We start from the raw sequence: 16,766 nt of genomic DNA, 5'->3' as shown, positions 1-16,766 counted from the left end.
CTTATGATGCAGGCCAAATCCCAAATTCCTGTTCCCTGATCATGTACATGATTGTTATATACAGTTCATGGTTATCATGCCTCAGCAGTGCTTCATGGCCAGCCAGCTTTCTGGTAGACCCCACTGCTTAAAGCCAGCATGTGCTTCGAACTTAAAATATATGACCAGGATCTTGGGAGTCATTCTGCATTGGAAACTGAGCTGAAACTCATACAGATAGACAATACACTAGGTAGAGTGGGCAGTATTAGAAGTCCTGGTTCAGGAGAAGGAAATGAGGGATAATGTAGACTATCTACGAGAGGTTAGGAAATTCACCAGACAAAGTTTACTGAAGGTATGGTAACTGTGGTGGTCAATAAGATAAGCCCCAAAAAGTACAGGGATCTTAAATGAGTGGTTAAGGTCGTAATATATCTTCCAGGTCATATACCGTCAGCACAGAAACAGGCTCTCCAGCCCATAATGTGTGCACAGAACACTGCCAAATTAAACCAAATCTCTTGCCTGCACATGATTCATATCTTTCCATGCCTTGCATATTGTGTCTATCTAAAAGTCTCTTGAATATCCCTTTTGTATCTGCATCCATTACTATCCCTGGCACCCTGTTCTAATCTTTGTGGGGAAAAAAAACTTGCCCCGTTAAGTTTATCAGTCTTTTTTCCACAGTGCTACACACGTAAGAGTCTCTGCTATGTGAACAATCAAAATGAAGAATGAGCATTGGGAAGACGTAAAGCACTTGATGTTGCAGTGTTTGCCGAGCTTGGCAGTTAGCTTGTAGATGAGTCATCATCATTTGAGGTGACATCCTCAGTGTGCACAGAGGATATCACCTTGACTGGAAATGAAACGTCTGCCAGTTAATTGCCAAGCCCTGCGACACTGCATCATCAAATGCCTCAACCTGAGCTACGAATATTCACCTCCATCCTAGGCATTGAACATGTTGAAAATATGGAGGGCAAGCACGAACAATATGACATTCAAAATAACTCTCCCATCTGCCCCCTGACCTGTACAGAATCTGTTCACCCTGCACAGGACCTGACAGTCATCTCATAACACATGGAATTAGAGTAAAGGCAAGTCATCTTGTCCCTGAGAAATGGCCTCAGAGAGAAGGAAGCACAGAAGACAGAACCTAATAGGGATAGTTAGTTGACGTTTCCAGACAATTTGGCACTCTGTGCTGTTTAGTGGTTACAATATACAGCATATAACATACTACAAAAAACGTAACATCTACTCGTATATCATGGGATTCCTCTGGACAGCAGAGTTACTCTTTAAGTGTTAACATGCCATAAATCTATTCTATTATGTTCTGTGTGGCCATGTGGTTGTGTAGTTGGGTTATACACTTGAGTATGATCTCTTCTGGGCTGCAGAGAGCAGGCAGCAGCTGCAAAAGGAGAAAATGAACAACCAAAAGACCCAGACACTAACCACAGCCGCCATGTATTCTTGCCCATGCTGCACCAGAATATGTGGATCCCGGATTGGCCTCTACAGCCACCAATAGACAACCCCTTAGGAGATCATCTTACTCGACTTGAGTGATCACATTACTAAAACATTACAGTAGAACTCTTGCCTTCCCAGAAGCTGCCATTTATTTTACTGTAGTGGTTAATGAATAAATTGTGCAGCAAACTGCTGAATGAAGGTGTCATGATTGAAAGATGACATTCCCTATGTGCAGATGCCCAGCAAATCCTTTTTGGGTGTCCTGATCCTCAGGGTTGACACTGAATACTTGAAAAGTGACACATTGGCAGTGAGGCATATCCTGCACCATTGTAAGCCATGTAGTCTCATGGAGCCACACATTTGCTCCACCTGCTGCATTTTGCTTAGTGAAAGTAAAATATAACTGAATTATCTTTCCATAGTATCAGTGACTTCTCTCATGCAACAGTGAACTTTAGACCACAAGTTGCCCAATTCAGCCTCGAAGGAACCCAGTGCCTCTGGGAAAGTGGTTCCTTCTCTGTTCTGATGTTGCACTTGCTGTTGGAGAAGGTGGCAGTGTTCATTCATAACATCCTTACTGAAATAGAGATGCCTTTGTGACGAGAATACACATAAAATTAAGATGTTTGCTGGCCTGGGTTAGCATCAGTGACATCAGCAAGTGGTCTGCCACCTGCCCTCAGGGGAAGGAGAGATAAGGAACAAATGGAGCAGCGTCTGGAGATGTGTAATGAAGGGACGGGGGAGAGAGAGCTGTCTGGAGCGGCTCCCCCCTTTGAAACTTGAACTGTTTGAAGTGATGGACAGGCGATACCCCAGCAGGGGGATAAAAAGGGGACCGGTTCGCTAAGGCGACACACACGACACCCGAGGTAACGAGACCCTGGAAGCGGTACGCCTCTCACGAGTCGGTGAGAAGTATCAGACAATGCCCGGTGTGGAAAGGTACGATCAGCGGGAACCCGGTGTGTGTCCGCCCTTGCCTGGGTGCCGGGTTCACTGCAGAGGATCGACCGCATCTGGAGGAGGGGTCACAGTCGGTGACCTCAGGTGACATCACCAAGGACCCGCCCAAAAGTTGTTTGTGAGCCATCTCGCCGGTCTGTGAGTGAAGCCGTGTCTGAATGATCAGTTGTTCCTGTTCTCTCTCTCTCTTCCCCCACATTGTCCATCGCCATGGCAACGATTACTGCGAACTGAACTACTAAACTGGACTGAACTTTGAGTCACTTTGAAATTTGGTCATTTACCCCTAGACAACGATAGAGCTTGATTGATGCTGTTATCTTAATTCTGTGCACGTGTGTTTATCATCGTTGAACTGTTGCATTTATTATCCTTTCGATTACTGTGTTGCTTGTTTCTTAAATAAAACTTTCTTAGTTCTAGTACTCCAGACTCCAACTGAGTGATCCATTTCTGCTGGTTTGGCAACCCAGTTACGGGGTACGTAACACCTTAGACTTTGCAACATAAATGTAGTCATCACCAACCTGAAACTTACAGAGCTATTTGTTCACCTTTTCTGCTGCTCTTTTCCAAGGGAGAATGCGAAGAATTCGGTACTCTGTTTGAAAGCCTACTCATGGCTGACCTTTTACCTCATCTGCTTTCCTACATGAGCCCCATTTCCCTTAGTTTCCTTAATTTCAGCAAGTCTATTGGTCTCTGACTTCAAAAACTTAAAAGCTAGTGACTGTCATGGACGTCTAGCACAGGCAGTACAGTTCAGACACTATTGTCTGGTTGTTGTAATGAGTATTTCCATTAATAATGTGGATCCTCAAACATTTTATTATGTATTGCAATGTACTGGTGCTTCAAAACAACAAATTTTGAGCATATGGCAGTGATACTAAACCTGATTCTGATTTCTTGAATGAATGTAGTCGTTTGCTGAGACCCCCTCTTATCCTTAAAACCCCTCTTCCAGCAGCATCTTCTGCTCTGTAATTTTCCGGCTTTTTCTTCCAGGCAAGTATACCCCAAGGGACCTGACTTCTAATCCAACCATTTTGGGATGGCTGCTTTATGAGGATTTTTCAAGTTGCAAGTACTTAAGCACTTGCAACACCTCTCCATGCAAAATTTTATTTCAAGAACCCTAGAAAGCACTGAATTTGGAGACTGTTATTTCTACATAGCCATTAGCAATGCCTCATTGTCTTGCACAGTTGACTCATCGAGTTGTATCCCAAATTCTGCTCTTTGTATCTCTGTGCATAGTTGATATATTCAATGTCTTCACTCATTCAGAAGATATGCCAAAGCATTTAAAAGATAGTTACATACTGAATTGAAGTCATTGTCACTTAGGTAAGCAATACAGGCAGTTTAATGCATAACACAATCGAGATTCTGCAAATGATGTAAATCAAGGTAACACATATAAAATGCAGGAGGAACTCAGCAGGTCAGGCAGCATCTACTGAAGTGAATAAACAGTTGACATTTCAGGCCAAGATCTTTAATCAGGACTGGAAAGGAAGGGGGAAAAAGCCAGTATCAAAAGATGGGGGAGGAGAAGGCATACAAGCTAGAAGGTGATAGGTGAAGCCAGGTGGGTGGGCGGCGGGGGACGGGGTGGAATGAAGCAACAAGTTAGGATGTGATGGGTGGAAATGGTAAAGGACTGGAGAGGAAGAAATCTGATAGGAGGGGAGAATGGACTATGGGTAAAAGGAAGGAGAAAGGGCACCAGGGGAGGTGATAGGCAGGTGAGGAGAAGAGAAGAGGTAAGACAGAGGCCAGAGTGGGAAATCGAAGAAGAGGGAAGGGGATGGGATCAATTCCCAAAAGCTGGAGAAATTGATGTTCATGCCATCAGGTTGGAGCCTACGTAGACAGAACATGAGATGTTGCTCCTCCAATCTGAGAGTGGGTCATCGTGGCAGTAGAAGAGGCCATGACCAAGGCCATGTTAATGCATAACAAAATGCTGCAAACAGCAATAAATGAAAAGCTGGGTGATCAATTTTTAATAGTGTTGGTTAAAGGAGAAATAGTGTAATAGAAAGGTGGAGAATCTGTTATCCTTCAAATAAAGTTTAGATTAATTATTGAGAGTGGTAAATGAGTCATTGATCCTTCCAAAAGATATGCTACCTGATAGATTAGCTTATCTCAGCTCAATAAACGAACATTAGAGCCAATATAATACATTCAAATCCATGCTTGAATGCAAGACATTGTGTCTCAGTAGCAGGTTTTCACGTCTGTAAAATGTTTATTGCAGCAGCTGAGAGTGGCTGCAGCATGAAAACATATAAAAAGGCAGTGAAATCCTGATTATCTGAAGGGTGTGCTCCCCCTCTTAAATGATAAAGTAGACAAAAGACAAAATATTGCATAATCATATTAAATAATTTTCTTTTGAGGAATTCTGGGTAGACCTTTGCATATAAAGACATCGTATCCCCTTTGAATTTAGGTGTACAGTGGATTCCGGTTCATTGATCCAACAGTTAAACAGGGCAGCTGCTTATTTGGAACAACTCTTAAAGAACAAAAATTAATTAAGAAAATAGCCAGGATTCCTTTTGTTTATTTGGGGCACTATGATGCTTAATTGGGACAGGAGACAGTCGCTGAACAGTTTCTAACTAGATCACAAACAAGAGAGAATCTGCAGATGCTGGAAATCTGAGCAACACACATAAAATGGTGGAGGAACTCAGCAGCGCAGGCATCATTTATGGAAAAAAAAGTACAGTCGACGTTTTGGGCCGAAACCCTTCGGCAGGACACTAGTTACACTCTAGTTTGTAACTGGTGTCACTTGCATGAACTTGTGTGGCTGTTAGACACTACACCAAGCTTAGAGCAAACAGATTTTAAATAGTGTCATTTAAGGTTCAAGGTTCATTTTATTGTCAAAGTATGCATGTACAATACAACTCTGATATTTGTCTTCTCAAGATAGCCACAAAATACACATGAAAAGGTAAAAGAAACAAAACTCGCAGACCCTAGAATCCCCTCTCTGCAGAAATGAACAGCGACAATAACAATCCCTCATCCTCTCCCCACAGAAAAGAACAATAACAATCCCTGACCCCCCCAGAAAAAAAGCACTCACAGAAAAAAAACAGCAATAACATCCCCAACCCCCTCCCCCACAAAACATCAACAGTAACAATCCCTGACCTTCTCATGTTATAATGAAAATGAAGATTTGGAGGATGCAGTCTTCAACATATTGTATGAAAGCACGAGGTGTCTGCGATAATTTTGCTCATTTAGTCAATCAAATGAAAACGGCAGCATGTTGGTTGTTCATCATATCCAACAATGACAGTGAAACCTGTGTGGGAGAGTTTTTAAAGTGGAAAAGACGTTTCACTGGGTCAGTTCCACTCCCTCAACCTCGGAAGTCCGGATCCAGTGGTACGAGTAGCCCTCATAAACTGGGGTCTTCCTTGGTTACAGTGGATAACCATAGCTTCTTCTGTGTCTTATCATACCTTTGCTCTTCTTAAAATGTAACCGAATCGCCTTCTTGGCCATTGGATCTCATGTTTGATCTCGTGTACCCAGTCCGCCAGAGCTGACTCCACATGCTAGTACGGGAATGTCTCTATCTAAGCGGATTATAAGACCTGCTGGCTTCCTTCACTTGGTTTAGCCCACCTGTCGAAGTGGTGTACCAGGGTGTGGTCGCTGTCACATACAGATAGCTTCTTGAAGCCACGGGTGAGAGCTGAGTACCAAGTAGGGACCAAAGATGAGTGAACTGCCCCAGAATAGACACAACAAGCCCCTTCACCAGAGGTACCACCCCTCCCTGGACACCCCATACTCGGCAGCGTGTACCTGAATTCCTCCGTTGGTAAATATTAGGAACTGTTGCATAGTTTTATAGTACTGTAGTAGCATTGGTGGTGTTCTAATTTGTTCTGTATTTCATGTAAATAATTTGTTGCTCAGCTAAATGGTAGTTTGTCTTTTTTATACCTGTTTAACTATTTCCATAAAACTTCGTATGATTGGGCCAAAATTTACTGGTCCCAATGTGTCCCAATTAACTGGAATCCACTGTACTATAACTCTAGATTTAAAAAGCGAGAGGATCTATGTTTTCAGTTATTTCATCCAATAGTATTGTTGCAATATTCAATAATAAAATCATTTTGATAATCTTTCTGTGTCTCTCTTTCCACAGGATTGTCCTTTTATCGTCTGTATGACCTATGCTTTCCATACACCAGACAAGCTGTGCTTTATTCTTGACCTGATGAATGGTAAGACAAAGCATTGTGAGCTTTGCACACTTAGATGACACCCAAGTTGGTATGACTTATAACTACTCAACTGGGAGTATGTTGAGATAGAGTGATAAGTTTAAAACAGATGATAAATCCATCTCTGACTTTTTTCTTTTATCCCTCATTTATGTAGCTTAGTAAAAATTAATGTGTATTAATAATACAGCACTGGAGGCTGTTTCATCTAATATCCATGCTCGTTGAGAAAGAGTTATCTAGTTAATCCCCCCTTTCCAACACTTGATTTGTGGCCCTGTGCGTCACAGTTCTTAAAGTACATATCCAAGTCTGATGAGTATGTCTACCGCTCCATCCTTTCAGACTGATTAACAGTTCTCACGTCTGAGTGAAAATCATAGAACCATAGAACCATAGAAACTACAGCACAGAAACAGGCCCTTTGATCCTTCTTGGCTGTGCTGAACCATTTTCTGCCTAGTCCCACTGACCTGCACACGGACCATATCCCTCCATACACCTCCCATCCATGTATCTGTCCAATTTATTCTTAAATGTTAAAAAAGAACCCGCATTTACCACCTCGTCTGGCAGCTCATTCCATACTCCCACCACTCTCTGTGTGAAGAAGCCCCCCCCAATGTTCCCCTTAAACTTTTCCCCCCTCACCCTTAACCCATGTCCTCTGCTTTTTTTCTCCTCTTGCCTCAGTGGAAAAAGCCTGCTTGCATTCACTCTATCTATACCCATCATAATTTTATATACCTCTATCAAATCTCCCCTCATTCTTCTACGCTCCAGGGAATAAGGTCCTAACCTATTCAACCTTTCTCTGTAACTGAGTTTCTCAAGACCTGGCAACATCCTTGTAAACCTTCTCTGCACTCTTTCAACCTTATTTGTATCTTTCCTGTAATTTGGTGACCAAAACTGAACACAATACTCCAGATTCGGCCTCACCAATGCCTTATACAACCTCATCATAACATTCCAGCTCTTATACTCAATACTTCGATTAATAAAGGCCAATGTACCAAAAGCTCTCTTTACGACCCTATCTACCTGTGACGACACTTTCAGGGAATTTTGTATCTGTATTCCCAGATCCCTCTGTTCCACTGCACTCCTCAGTGCCTTACCATTAACCCTGTATGTTCTACGTTGGTTTGTCCTTCCAACGTGCAATACCTCACACTTGTCAGTATTAAACTCCATCTGCCATTTTTCAGCCCATTTTTCCAGCTGGTCCAAGTCCCTCTGCAGGCTCTGAAAACCTTCCTCACTGTCTACTACACCTCCAATCTTTGTATCATCAGCAAACTTGCTGATCCAATTTACCACATTATCATCCAGATCATTGATATAGATGACAAATAACAATGGACCCAGCACTGATCCCTGTGGCACACCACTAGTCACAGGCCTCCACTCAGAGAAGCAATTCTCTACCACCACTCTCTGGCTTCTTCCATCGAGCCAATGTGTAATCCAATTTACCACCTCTCCATGTATACCTAGCTACTGAATTTTCCTAACTAACCTCCCATGCGGGACCTTGTCAAAGGCCTTACTGAAGTCCATCTAGACAATATCCACTGCCTTCCCTTCATCCACTTTCCTGGTAACCTCCTCGAAAAACTCCAACAGATTGGTCAAACATGACCTGCCACGCACAAAGCCATGTTGACTCTCCCTAATAAGCCCCTGTCTATCCAAATGCTTGTAGATTCTGTTTCTTAGTACTCCCTCCAATAACTTACCTGCTACTGACGTTAAACTCACTGGCCTATAATTTCCCGGATTACTTTTCGATCCTTTTTTAAACAACGGAACAACATGAGCCACTCTCCAATCCTCTGGCACTTCACCCGTAGACAGCGACATTTTGAATATTTCTGCCAGGGCCCCTGCAATTTCAACACTAGTCTCCTTCAAGGTCCGAGGGAACACTCTGTCAGGTCCCGGGGATTTATCCACTTTAATTTTCCTCAAGACAGCAAGCACCTCCTCCTTTTCAATCTGTACAGTTTCCATGGCCTCACTACTTGATTCCCTCAATTTCATAGATTTCATGCCAGCTTCCTTAGTAAATACAGATGCAAAAAACCTATTTAAGATCTCCCCCATTTCCTTTGGTTCCGCACAAAGCTGACCACTCTGATCTTCAAGAGGACCAATTTTATCCCTTACAATCCTTTTGCTCTTAATATACTTGTAAAAACTCTTTGGATTATCCTTCACTTTGACTGCCAAGGCAACCTCATGTCTTCTTTTTGCCCTCCTGATTTCTTTCTTAAGTATTTTCTTGCACTTCTTATACTCCTCAAGCACCTGATTTACCCCCTGTTTCCTATACGTTTCATACAACTCCCTCTTCTCCTTTATCAGAGTTGCAATGTCCCTTGAGAACCAAGGTTCCTTATTCCTATTCAATTTGCCTTTAATCCTGACAGGAACATACAAACTCGGCACTCTCAAAATTTCCCCTTTGAAGGCTTCCCACCTACCAATCACATCTTTGCCAGAGAACAACCTGTCCCAATCCACGCTTTTTAGATCCTTTCTCATTTCTTCAAATTTGGCCTTCTTCCAGTTCAGAACCTCAACCCTAGGACCAGATCTATCCTTGTCCATGATCAAATTGAAACTAATGGTGTTATGATCACTGGAACCAAAGTGTTCCCCTACACAGACTTCTGTCATTTGCCCTAATTCGTTTCCTAACAGGAGATCCAATATTGCATCCCCTCTAGTTGGTCCCTCTATATACTGATTTAGAAAACTTTCCTGAACACATTTTATAAACTCTAAACCATCTAGACCCCTAACACTATGGGAGTCCCAATCAATGTATGGAAAATTAAAATCCCCTACCACCACAACTTTATGTTTCCTGCAGTTGCCTGCTATCTCTCTGCAGATTTGCTCTTCCAAGTCTCGTTGACTATTGGGTGGTCTGTAATACAATCCGACTAATGTGGCCATACCTTTCCTGTTTCTCAGCTCCACCCATAAGGACTCAGTAGACAAACCCTCTAATCTGTCCTGCCTGAGCACTGCTGTAATATTTTCCCTAACAAGCAATGCTACTCCCCCACCTTTCATTCCTCTGCCTCGATCACATCTGAAACATCGGAACCCTGGAATATTAAGCTGCCCGTCCTGTCCCTCCTGTAGCCAAGTTTCACTAATTGCTACAACGTCATAATTCCACGTGTCAATCCACGCCCTCAACTCATCCGCCTTCCCAGCAATACTCCTACCATTGAAATATATACACCTCAGAAGATTTTTACCACCACTCACAACCTTTCTATCAGCAGATTTGCTTAAACTTTCAATATCATTTATTTTCACCCCAGCCACGCTGTCAGCTCTGGCACTCTGGTTCCCGTCCCCCTGCAAATCTAGTTTAAAGCCTCCCCAATAGCACTGACAAACCTCCCTGAAAGGATATTGGTTCCCCTGTGGTTCAAGTGTAACCTGTCTCTCTTGTATAGGTCCCACCTGCCCCAGAAGAGGTCCCAATGATCCTGAAATCTGAAACCCTGCCCGCTACACCAGTTCCTCAGCCACTTGTTCCTCCTCCAGAGCATCCTATTCCTACCGTCACTGGCATCTAGCACAGGTAGCAATCCTGAGATACCACCCTTGAGGTCCTGCTTTTCAACTTCCTACCAAGCTCTCTATACTCACTCTCCAGGACCTCTTCACTCTTCCTTGTTATGTCATTGGTACCGATGTGCACCACGACATCTGGCTGGTCACCCTCCCACTTCAGAATGTCATGCAATCGATCAGAGACATCCTTGACCCTGGTACCTGGGAGGCAACAAACCATCCTGGATTCTCTGTCACGACCACAGAACCTTCTATCTGCATCTCTAACTATCGAGTCCCCTATCACTACCGCTCTCCTCTTTCTCCCCCCTCCCTTCTGCACTGCAGAGCCAGACTCAGTGCCAGAGGTCCAGCTACTGTAGCTAGTCCCAGGTAAGTCATCCCCCCCAACAGTATCCAAAGCGGTATACTTGTTGTTGAGGGGAATGGCCACAGGGGAACCCTGCTCTGCCTGCCCTTTCCTCTTCCCCCGCCTGACAGTGACCCAATTTCCTGTCCTCTGCTCCTTTGGCGTAACTACCTCCCTGTAGCTACGATCTATAATCTTCTCATTCTCCCGAATGATCCGCAGGTCATCCAGCTCCTGCTCCAGTTCCCTAACGCGGTTTGTCAGGAGCTGCAGCTGAATGCACTTCTTGCAGGTGTCGTTGTCAGGGACACCGGAGGGCTCCCTGACTTCCCACATCCTGCAAGAGGAGCATTCCAACATCCTGCCTGGCATTCTCTCTACTCTAAACAATCTGAACAAAAAACTTACCGGAACCTACCCTGGCCTCTGCCTGTTCTCGCCGAAGCCTGTTTGAGCCAAAGCCGTCCCACTCTGAATCAGTCCACTCTGACGATGGCCGCTGTATATGGTGGTCTTGCCTCATCTCTCCCCAGTTCTTCTACTTTAACTCTATGCCCTAATGTTTGATACAGCTGCTAATAGCAATGCCCTTTCTATCTATTAGATCACACCCCTTATAATTTTTTCAGCTTAGTCTCACCTCACTCTCCTCTATTCCAGAGTTTATCCACTCTTTCCTTATAATCTCGGGATTACTGCCTGTGCCACGCGACAGTGAGAGTAGGAATGCGATGAGGTGGAGGATAAATGCGTGGCTGAGGGATTGGAGCAGGGGGCAGGGATTCAAGTTTTTGGATCATTGGGACCTCTTTTGGCGCAGGTGTGACCTGTACAAAAAGGACGGGTTACACTTAAATCCTCGGGGGACCAATATCCTGGCAGGGAGATTAGCGGGGGCTACTGAGGTGACTTTAAACTAGAATGGTTGGGGGGTGGGAATCAAATTAAAGCGGCTAGGTGTGAGGAGGTTAGTTCACAACAGAGGGATGGGAACCAGTGCAGAGAGACAGAGGGGTGTAAAGTGAGCGTAGAAGCAAAAAGTACAAAGGGGAAAAGTAAAAGTGGCAGGCCGACAAATCCAGGGCAAGCATTAAAAAGGGCTAAGAGAGTTGTAAAAGAGTGCCTGAAGGCTTTATGTGTCAATGCAAGGAGCATTCGTAATAAGGTGGATGAATTGAAAGTGCAGATTGTTATTAATGATTATGATATAGTTGGGATCACAGAGACATGGCTCCAGGGTGACCAGGGATGGGAGCTCAACGTTCAGGGATATTCAATATTCAGGAGGGATAGACACGAAGGAAGGGGAGGTGGGGTGGCGTTGCTGGTTAAAAAAGAGATTAACGCAATAGAAAGGAAGGACATAAGCCGGGAAGATGTGGAATCGATATGGGTAGAGCTGCGTAACACTAAGGGGCAGAAGACGCTGGTGGGAGTTGTGTACAGGCCACCTAACAGTAGTAGTGAGGTCGGAGATGGTATTAAACAGGAAATTAGAAATGTGTGCAATAAAGGAACAGCAGTTATAATGGGTGACTTCAATCTACATGTAGACTGGGTGAACCAAATTGGTAAAGGTGCTGAGGAAGAGGATTTCTTGGAATGTATGCGGGATGGTTTTTTGAACCAACATGTCGAGGAACCGACTAGAGAGCAGGCTATCCTGGACTGGGTTTTGAGCAATGAGGAAGGGTTAATTAGCGATCTTGTCGTGAGAGGCCCCTTGGGTAAGAGTGACCATAATATGGTGGAATTCTTCATTAACATGGAGAGTGACGTAGTTAATTCAGAAACAAAGGTTCTGAACTTAAAGAGGGGTAACTTTGAAGGTATGAGACATGAATTAGCTAAGATAGACTGGCAAATGACACTTCAAGGATTGACGGTGGATATGCAATGGCAGGCATTTAAAGGTTGCATGGATGAACTACAACAATTGTTCATCCCAGTTTGGCAAAAGAATAAATCAAGGAAGGTAGTGCACCCGTGGCTGACAAGAGAAATTAGGGATAGTATCAATTCCAAAGAAGTAGCATACAAATTAGCCAGAGAAAGTGGCTCACCTGAGGACTGGGAGAAATTCAGAGTTCAGCAGAGGAGGACAAAGGGCTTAATTAGGAAGGGGAAAAAAGATTATGAGAGAAAACTGGCAGAGAACATAAAAACGGACTGTAAAAGCTTTTATAGATATGTAAAAAGGAAAAGACTGATAAAGACAAATGTAGGTCCCCTGCAAACAGAAACAGGTGAATTGATTATGGGGAGCAAGGACATGGCAGACCAATTGAATAATTACTTTGGTTCTGTCTTCACTAAGGAGGACATAAATAATCTTCCAGAAATAGTAAGGGACAGAGGGTCCAGTGAGATGGAGGAACTGAGCGAAATACATGTTAGTAGGGAAGTGGTGTTAGGTAAATTGAAGGGATTGAAGGCAGATAAATCCCCAGGGCCAGATGGTCTGCATCCCAGAGTGCTTAAGGAAGTGGCCCAAGAAATAGTGGATGCATTAGTGATAATTTTTCAAAACTCGTTAGATTCTGGACTAGTTCCTGAGGATTGGAGGGTGGCTAATGTAACCCCACTTTTTAAAAAAGGAGGGAGAGAGAAACCGGGGAATTATAGGCCGGTTAGCCTAACGTCGGTGGTGGGGAAACTGCTGGAGTCAGTTATCAAGGATGTGATAACAGCACATTTGGAAAGCGGTGAAATGATCGGACAAAGTCAGCATGGATTTGTGAAAGGAAAATCATGTCTGACGAATCTCATAGAATTTTTTGAGGATGTAACTAGTAGAGTGGATAGGGGAGAACCAGTGGATGTGGTATATTTGGATTTTCAAAAGGCTTTTGACAAGGTCCCACATAGGAGATTAGTGTGCAAACTTAAAGCACACGGTATTGGGGGTAAGGTATTGGTGTGGGTGGAGAATTGGTTAGCAGACAGGAAGCAAAGAGTGGGAATAAACGGGACCTTTTCAGAATGGCAGGCGGTGACTAGTGGGGTACCGCAAGGCTCAGTGCTGGGACCCCAGTTGTTTACAATATATATTAATGACTTGGATGAGGGAATTAAATGCAGCATCTCCAAGTTTGCGGATGACACGAAGCTGGGTGGCAGTGTTAGCAGTGAGGAGGATGCTAAGAGGATGCAGGGTGACTTGGATAGGTTGGGTGAGTGGGCAAACTCATGGCAGATGCAATTTAATGTGGATAAATGTGAAGTTATCCACTTTGGTGGCAAAAATAGGAAAACAGATTATTATCTGAATGGTGGCCGATTAGGAAAAGGGGAGGTGCAACGAGACCTGGGTGTCATTATACACCAGTCATTGAAAGTGGGCATGCAGGTACAGCAGGCGGTGAAAAAGGCGAACGGTATGCTGGCATTTATAGCGAGAGGATTCGAGTACAGGAGCAGGGAGGTACTACTGCAGTTGTACAAGGCCTTGGTGAGACCACACCTGGAGTATTGTGTGCAGTTTTGGTCCCCTAATCTGAGGAAAGACATCTTTGCCATAGAGGGAGTACAAAGAAGGTTCACCAGATTGATTCCTGGGATGGCAGGTCTTTCATATGAAGAAAGACTGGATGAACTGGGCTTGTACTCGTTGGAATTTAGAAGATTGAGGGGGGATCTGATTGAAACGTATAAGATCCTAAAGGGATTGGACAGGCTAGATGCAGGAAGATTGTTCCCGATGTTGGGGAGGTCTAGAACGAGGGGTCACAGTTTGAGGATAGAGGGGAAGTCTTTTAGGACCGAGGTTAGGAAAAACTTCTTCACACAGAGAGTGGTGAATCTGTGGAATTCTCTGCCACAGCAAACTGTTGAGGCCAGTTCATTAGCTATGTTTAAAAGGAAGTTAGATATGGCCCTTGTGGCTACAGGGGTCAGGGGGTATGGAGGGAAGGCTGGGTTCTGAGTTGGATGATCAGCCATGATCATAATAAATGGCGGTGCAGGCTCGAAGGGCCGAATGGCCTACTCCTGCACCTATTTTCTATGTTTCTATGTTTCTATGTTAACTTGTTTTGGGCACGTGGCCAAGTAGTTAAGGCGTTCGTCTAGTGATCTGAAGGTCGCTAGTTCAAGCCTCAGCTGTGGCAGCGTGTTTGTGTCCTTGAGCAAGGCACTTAACCACACATTGCTCTAGTGTCTGTGTGAGGAGTAGCGCCCCACACAGACTTCCAGTCTGTGCCTTGTAAGGCATGAAAATGCCCGATGCAGACCTCTCATGGTCTGAGTCGACGTTCCCCCCTCCCTTATAACTAGAATTGTCCTGTTCTGGCAACAACCTCTTAGATCTTCTCTGCATCTTCTCCAGGATGGTCATATCTTTCTTGTAATGTGGTGACCAAAATTGAATGGTGCCTGAAATGCATTCCTGACATAACCTCACAGATCTTATATTCTGTACTTTGGCTATTGGAAAGCATCCCACACACCTGTTAGCCACCAGATTGCTCTCTTTAAGGATCTGTATGCATGCACTCTGAGGTCCCTTTTCTTTTCCACACTAATCAATATCCTTCTCTTGATTGTCTTTTTATTTGGCACAAATACTGTAGCTGCAAAGTAAAAATAAAATGTTTTTGTCCACAGTAAACGTAGTCCTGGTTAAAATTAGAATAATCCTCTCAAACTTAAAATGGCCCATCAAATTCAGACAACAGGAATTCTGCAGATGCTGTTTCAAGCAACACACATCAAAGTTGCTGGTGAACGCAGCAGGCCAGGCAGCATCTCCAGGAAGAGGTACAGTCGACGTTTCAGGCCGAGACCCTTCATCAGGACTAACTGAAGGAAGAGTTAGTAAGAGATTTGAAAGTGGGAGGGGGAGGGGGAGGGGGAGATCCAAAATGATAGGAGAAGACAGGAGGGGGATGGACTATTCCTCTTCTCACCCTCTCTCTTGCAAAAATGCCATCCCCTTCTCGCAATACCTCCGTCTTCGCCGCATCTGCTCTCAGGATGAGGCTTTTCATTCCAGGACGAGGGAGATGTCTTCCTTTTTTAAAGAAAGGGGCTTCCCTTCCTCCACCATCAACTCTGCTCTCAAACACATCTCCCCCATTTCACGCACATCTGTTCTCACTCCATCCTCCCGCCACCCCACTAGGAATAGGGTACCCCTGGTCCTCACCTACCACCCCACCAGCCTCCGGGTCCAACATATTATTCTCCGTAACTTCCGCCACCTCCAACGGGATCCCACCACTAAGCGCATCTTTCCCTCTCCCCCCCTGCTTTCTGCAGGGATTGCTCCCTACGCGACTCCCTTGTCCATTCGTCCCCCCCATCCCACCCCACGGATCTCCCTCCTGGCACTTATCCTTGTAAGCGGAACAAATGCTACACATGCCCTTACACTTCCTCCCTCACTAACATTCAGGGCCCCAGACAGTCCTTCCAGGTGAGGCAACACTTTACCTGTGAGTCGGCTGAGGTGATATACTGCATCCGGTGCTCCTGATGTGGCCTTCTATATATTGGCGAGACCCGACGCAGACTGGGAGACCGCTTTGCTGAACACCTACGCTCTGTCCGCCAGAGAAAGCAGGATCTCCCAGTGGCCACAAGTTTTAATTCCACATCCCATTCCCATTCTGACATGTCTATCCACGGCCTCCTCTACTGTAAAGATGAAGCCACACTCAGGTTGGAGGAACAACACCTTATATTCCGTCTGGGTAGCCTCCAACCTGATGGCATGAACATTGACTTCTCTAACTTCCACTAATGCCCCACGTCCCCCTCGTACCCCATCCATTATTTATTTATATACACACATTCTTTCTCTCTCTTTCCTTTTTCTCCCTCTGACTATATCTCTTGTCCATCCTCTGGGTTCCCCCCCACCCTTTTCCTTCTCCCTGGGCCTCCTGTCCCATCATCCTCTCATATCCCCTTTGCCAATCACCGGTGCAGCTCTTGGCTCCATCCCTCCCCCTCCTGTCTTCTCCTATCATTTTGGATCTCCCCCTCCCCCTCCCACTTTCAAATCTCTTACTAACTCTTCCTTCAGTTAGTCCTGACGAAGGGTCTCGGCCTGAAACATCGACTGTACCTCTTCCTAGAGATGCTGCTTGGCC

The 16,766-nt window shown here is 44.7% G+C and overlaps 1 protein-coding gene across 1 annotated transcript in view; it reads left to right on the top strand.

Annotated features, from left to right (window-relative positions):
* The window catches only part of grk3 (G protein-coupled receptor kinase 3), a 293,230-nt gene that overhangs the window by 208,248 nt on the left and 68,216 nt on the right, over nucleotides 1–16,766 (top strand). Inside the window, exon 10 of the mRNA XM_063034576.1 lies at nucleotides 6,641–6,719. Within this exon, the coding sequence (XP_062890646.1) occupies nucleotides 6,641–6,719 (79 nt within the window). The remainder of the gene's footprint in view (nucleotides 1–6,640; nucleotides 6,720–16,766) is intronic.

This window comes from Mobula hypostoma, chromosome 27, assembly GCF_963921235.1.
Source record: "Mobula hypostoma chromosome 27, sMobHyp1.1, whole genome shotgun sequence".
Taxonomy (NCBI): domain Eukaryota; kingdom Metazoa; phylum Chordata; class Chondrichthyes; order Myliobatiformes; family Myliobatidae; genus Mobula; species Mobula hypostoma.
The sequence above is the reverse complement of the archived record's forward strand: the minus strand, read 5'-3'. Positions and strand labels throughout refer to the sequence as shown.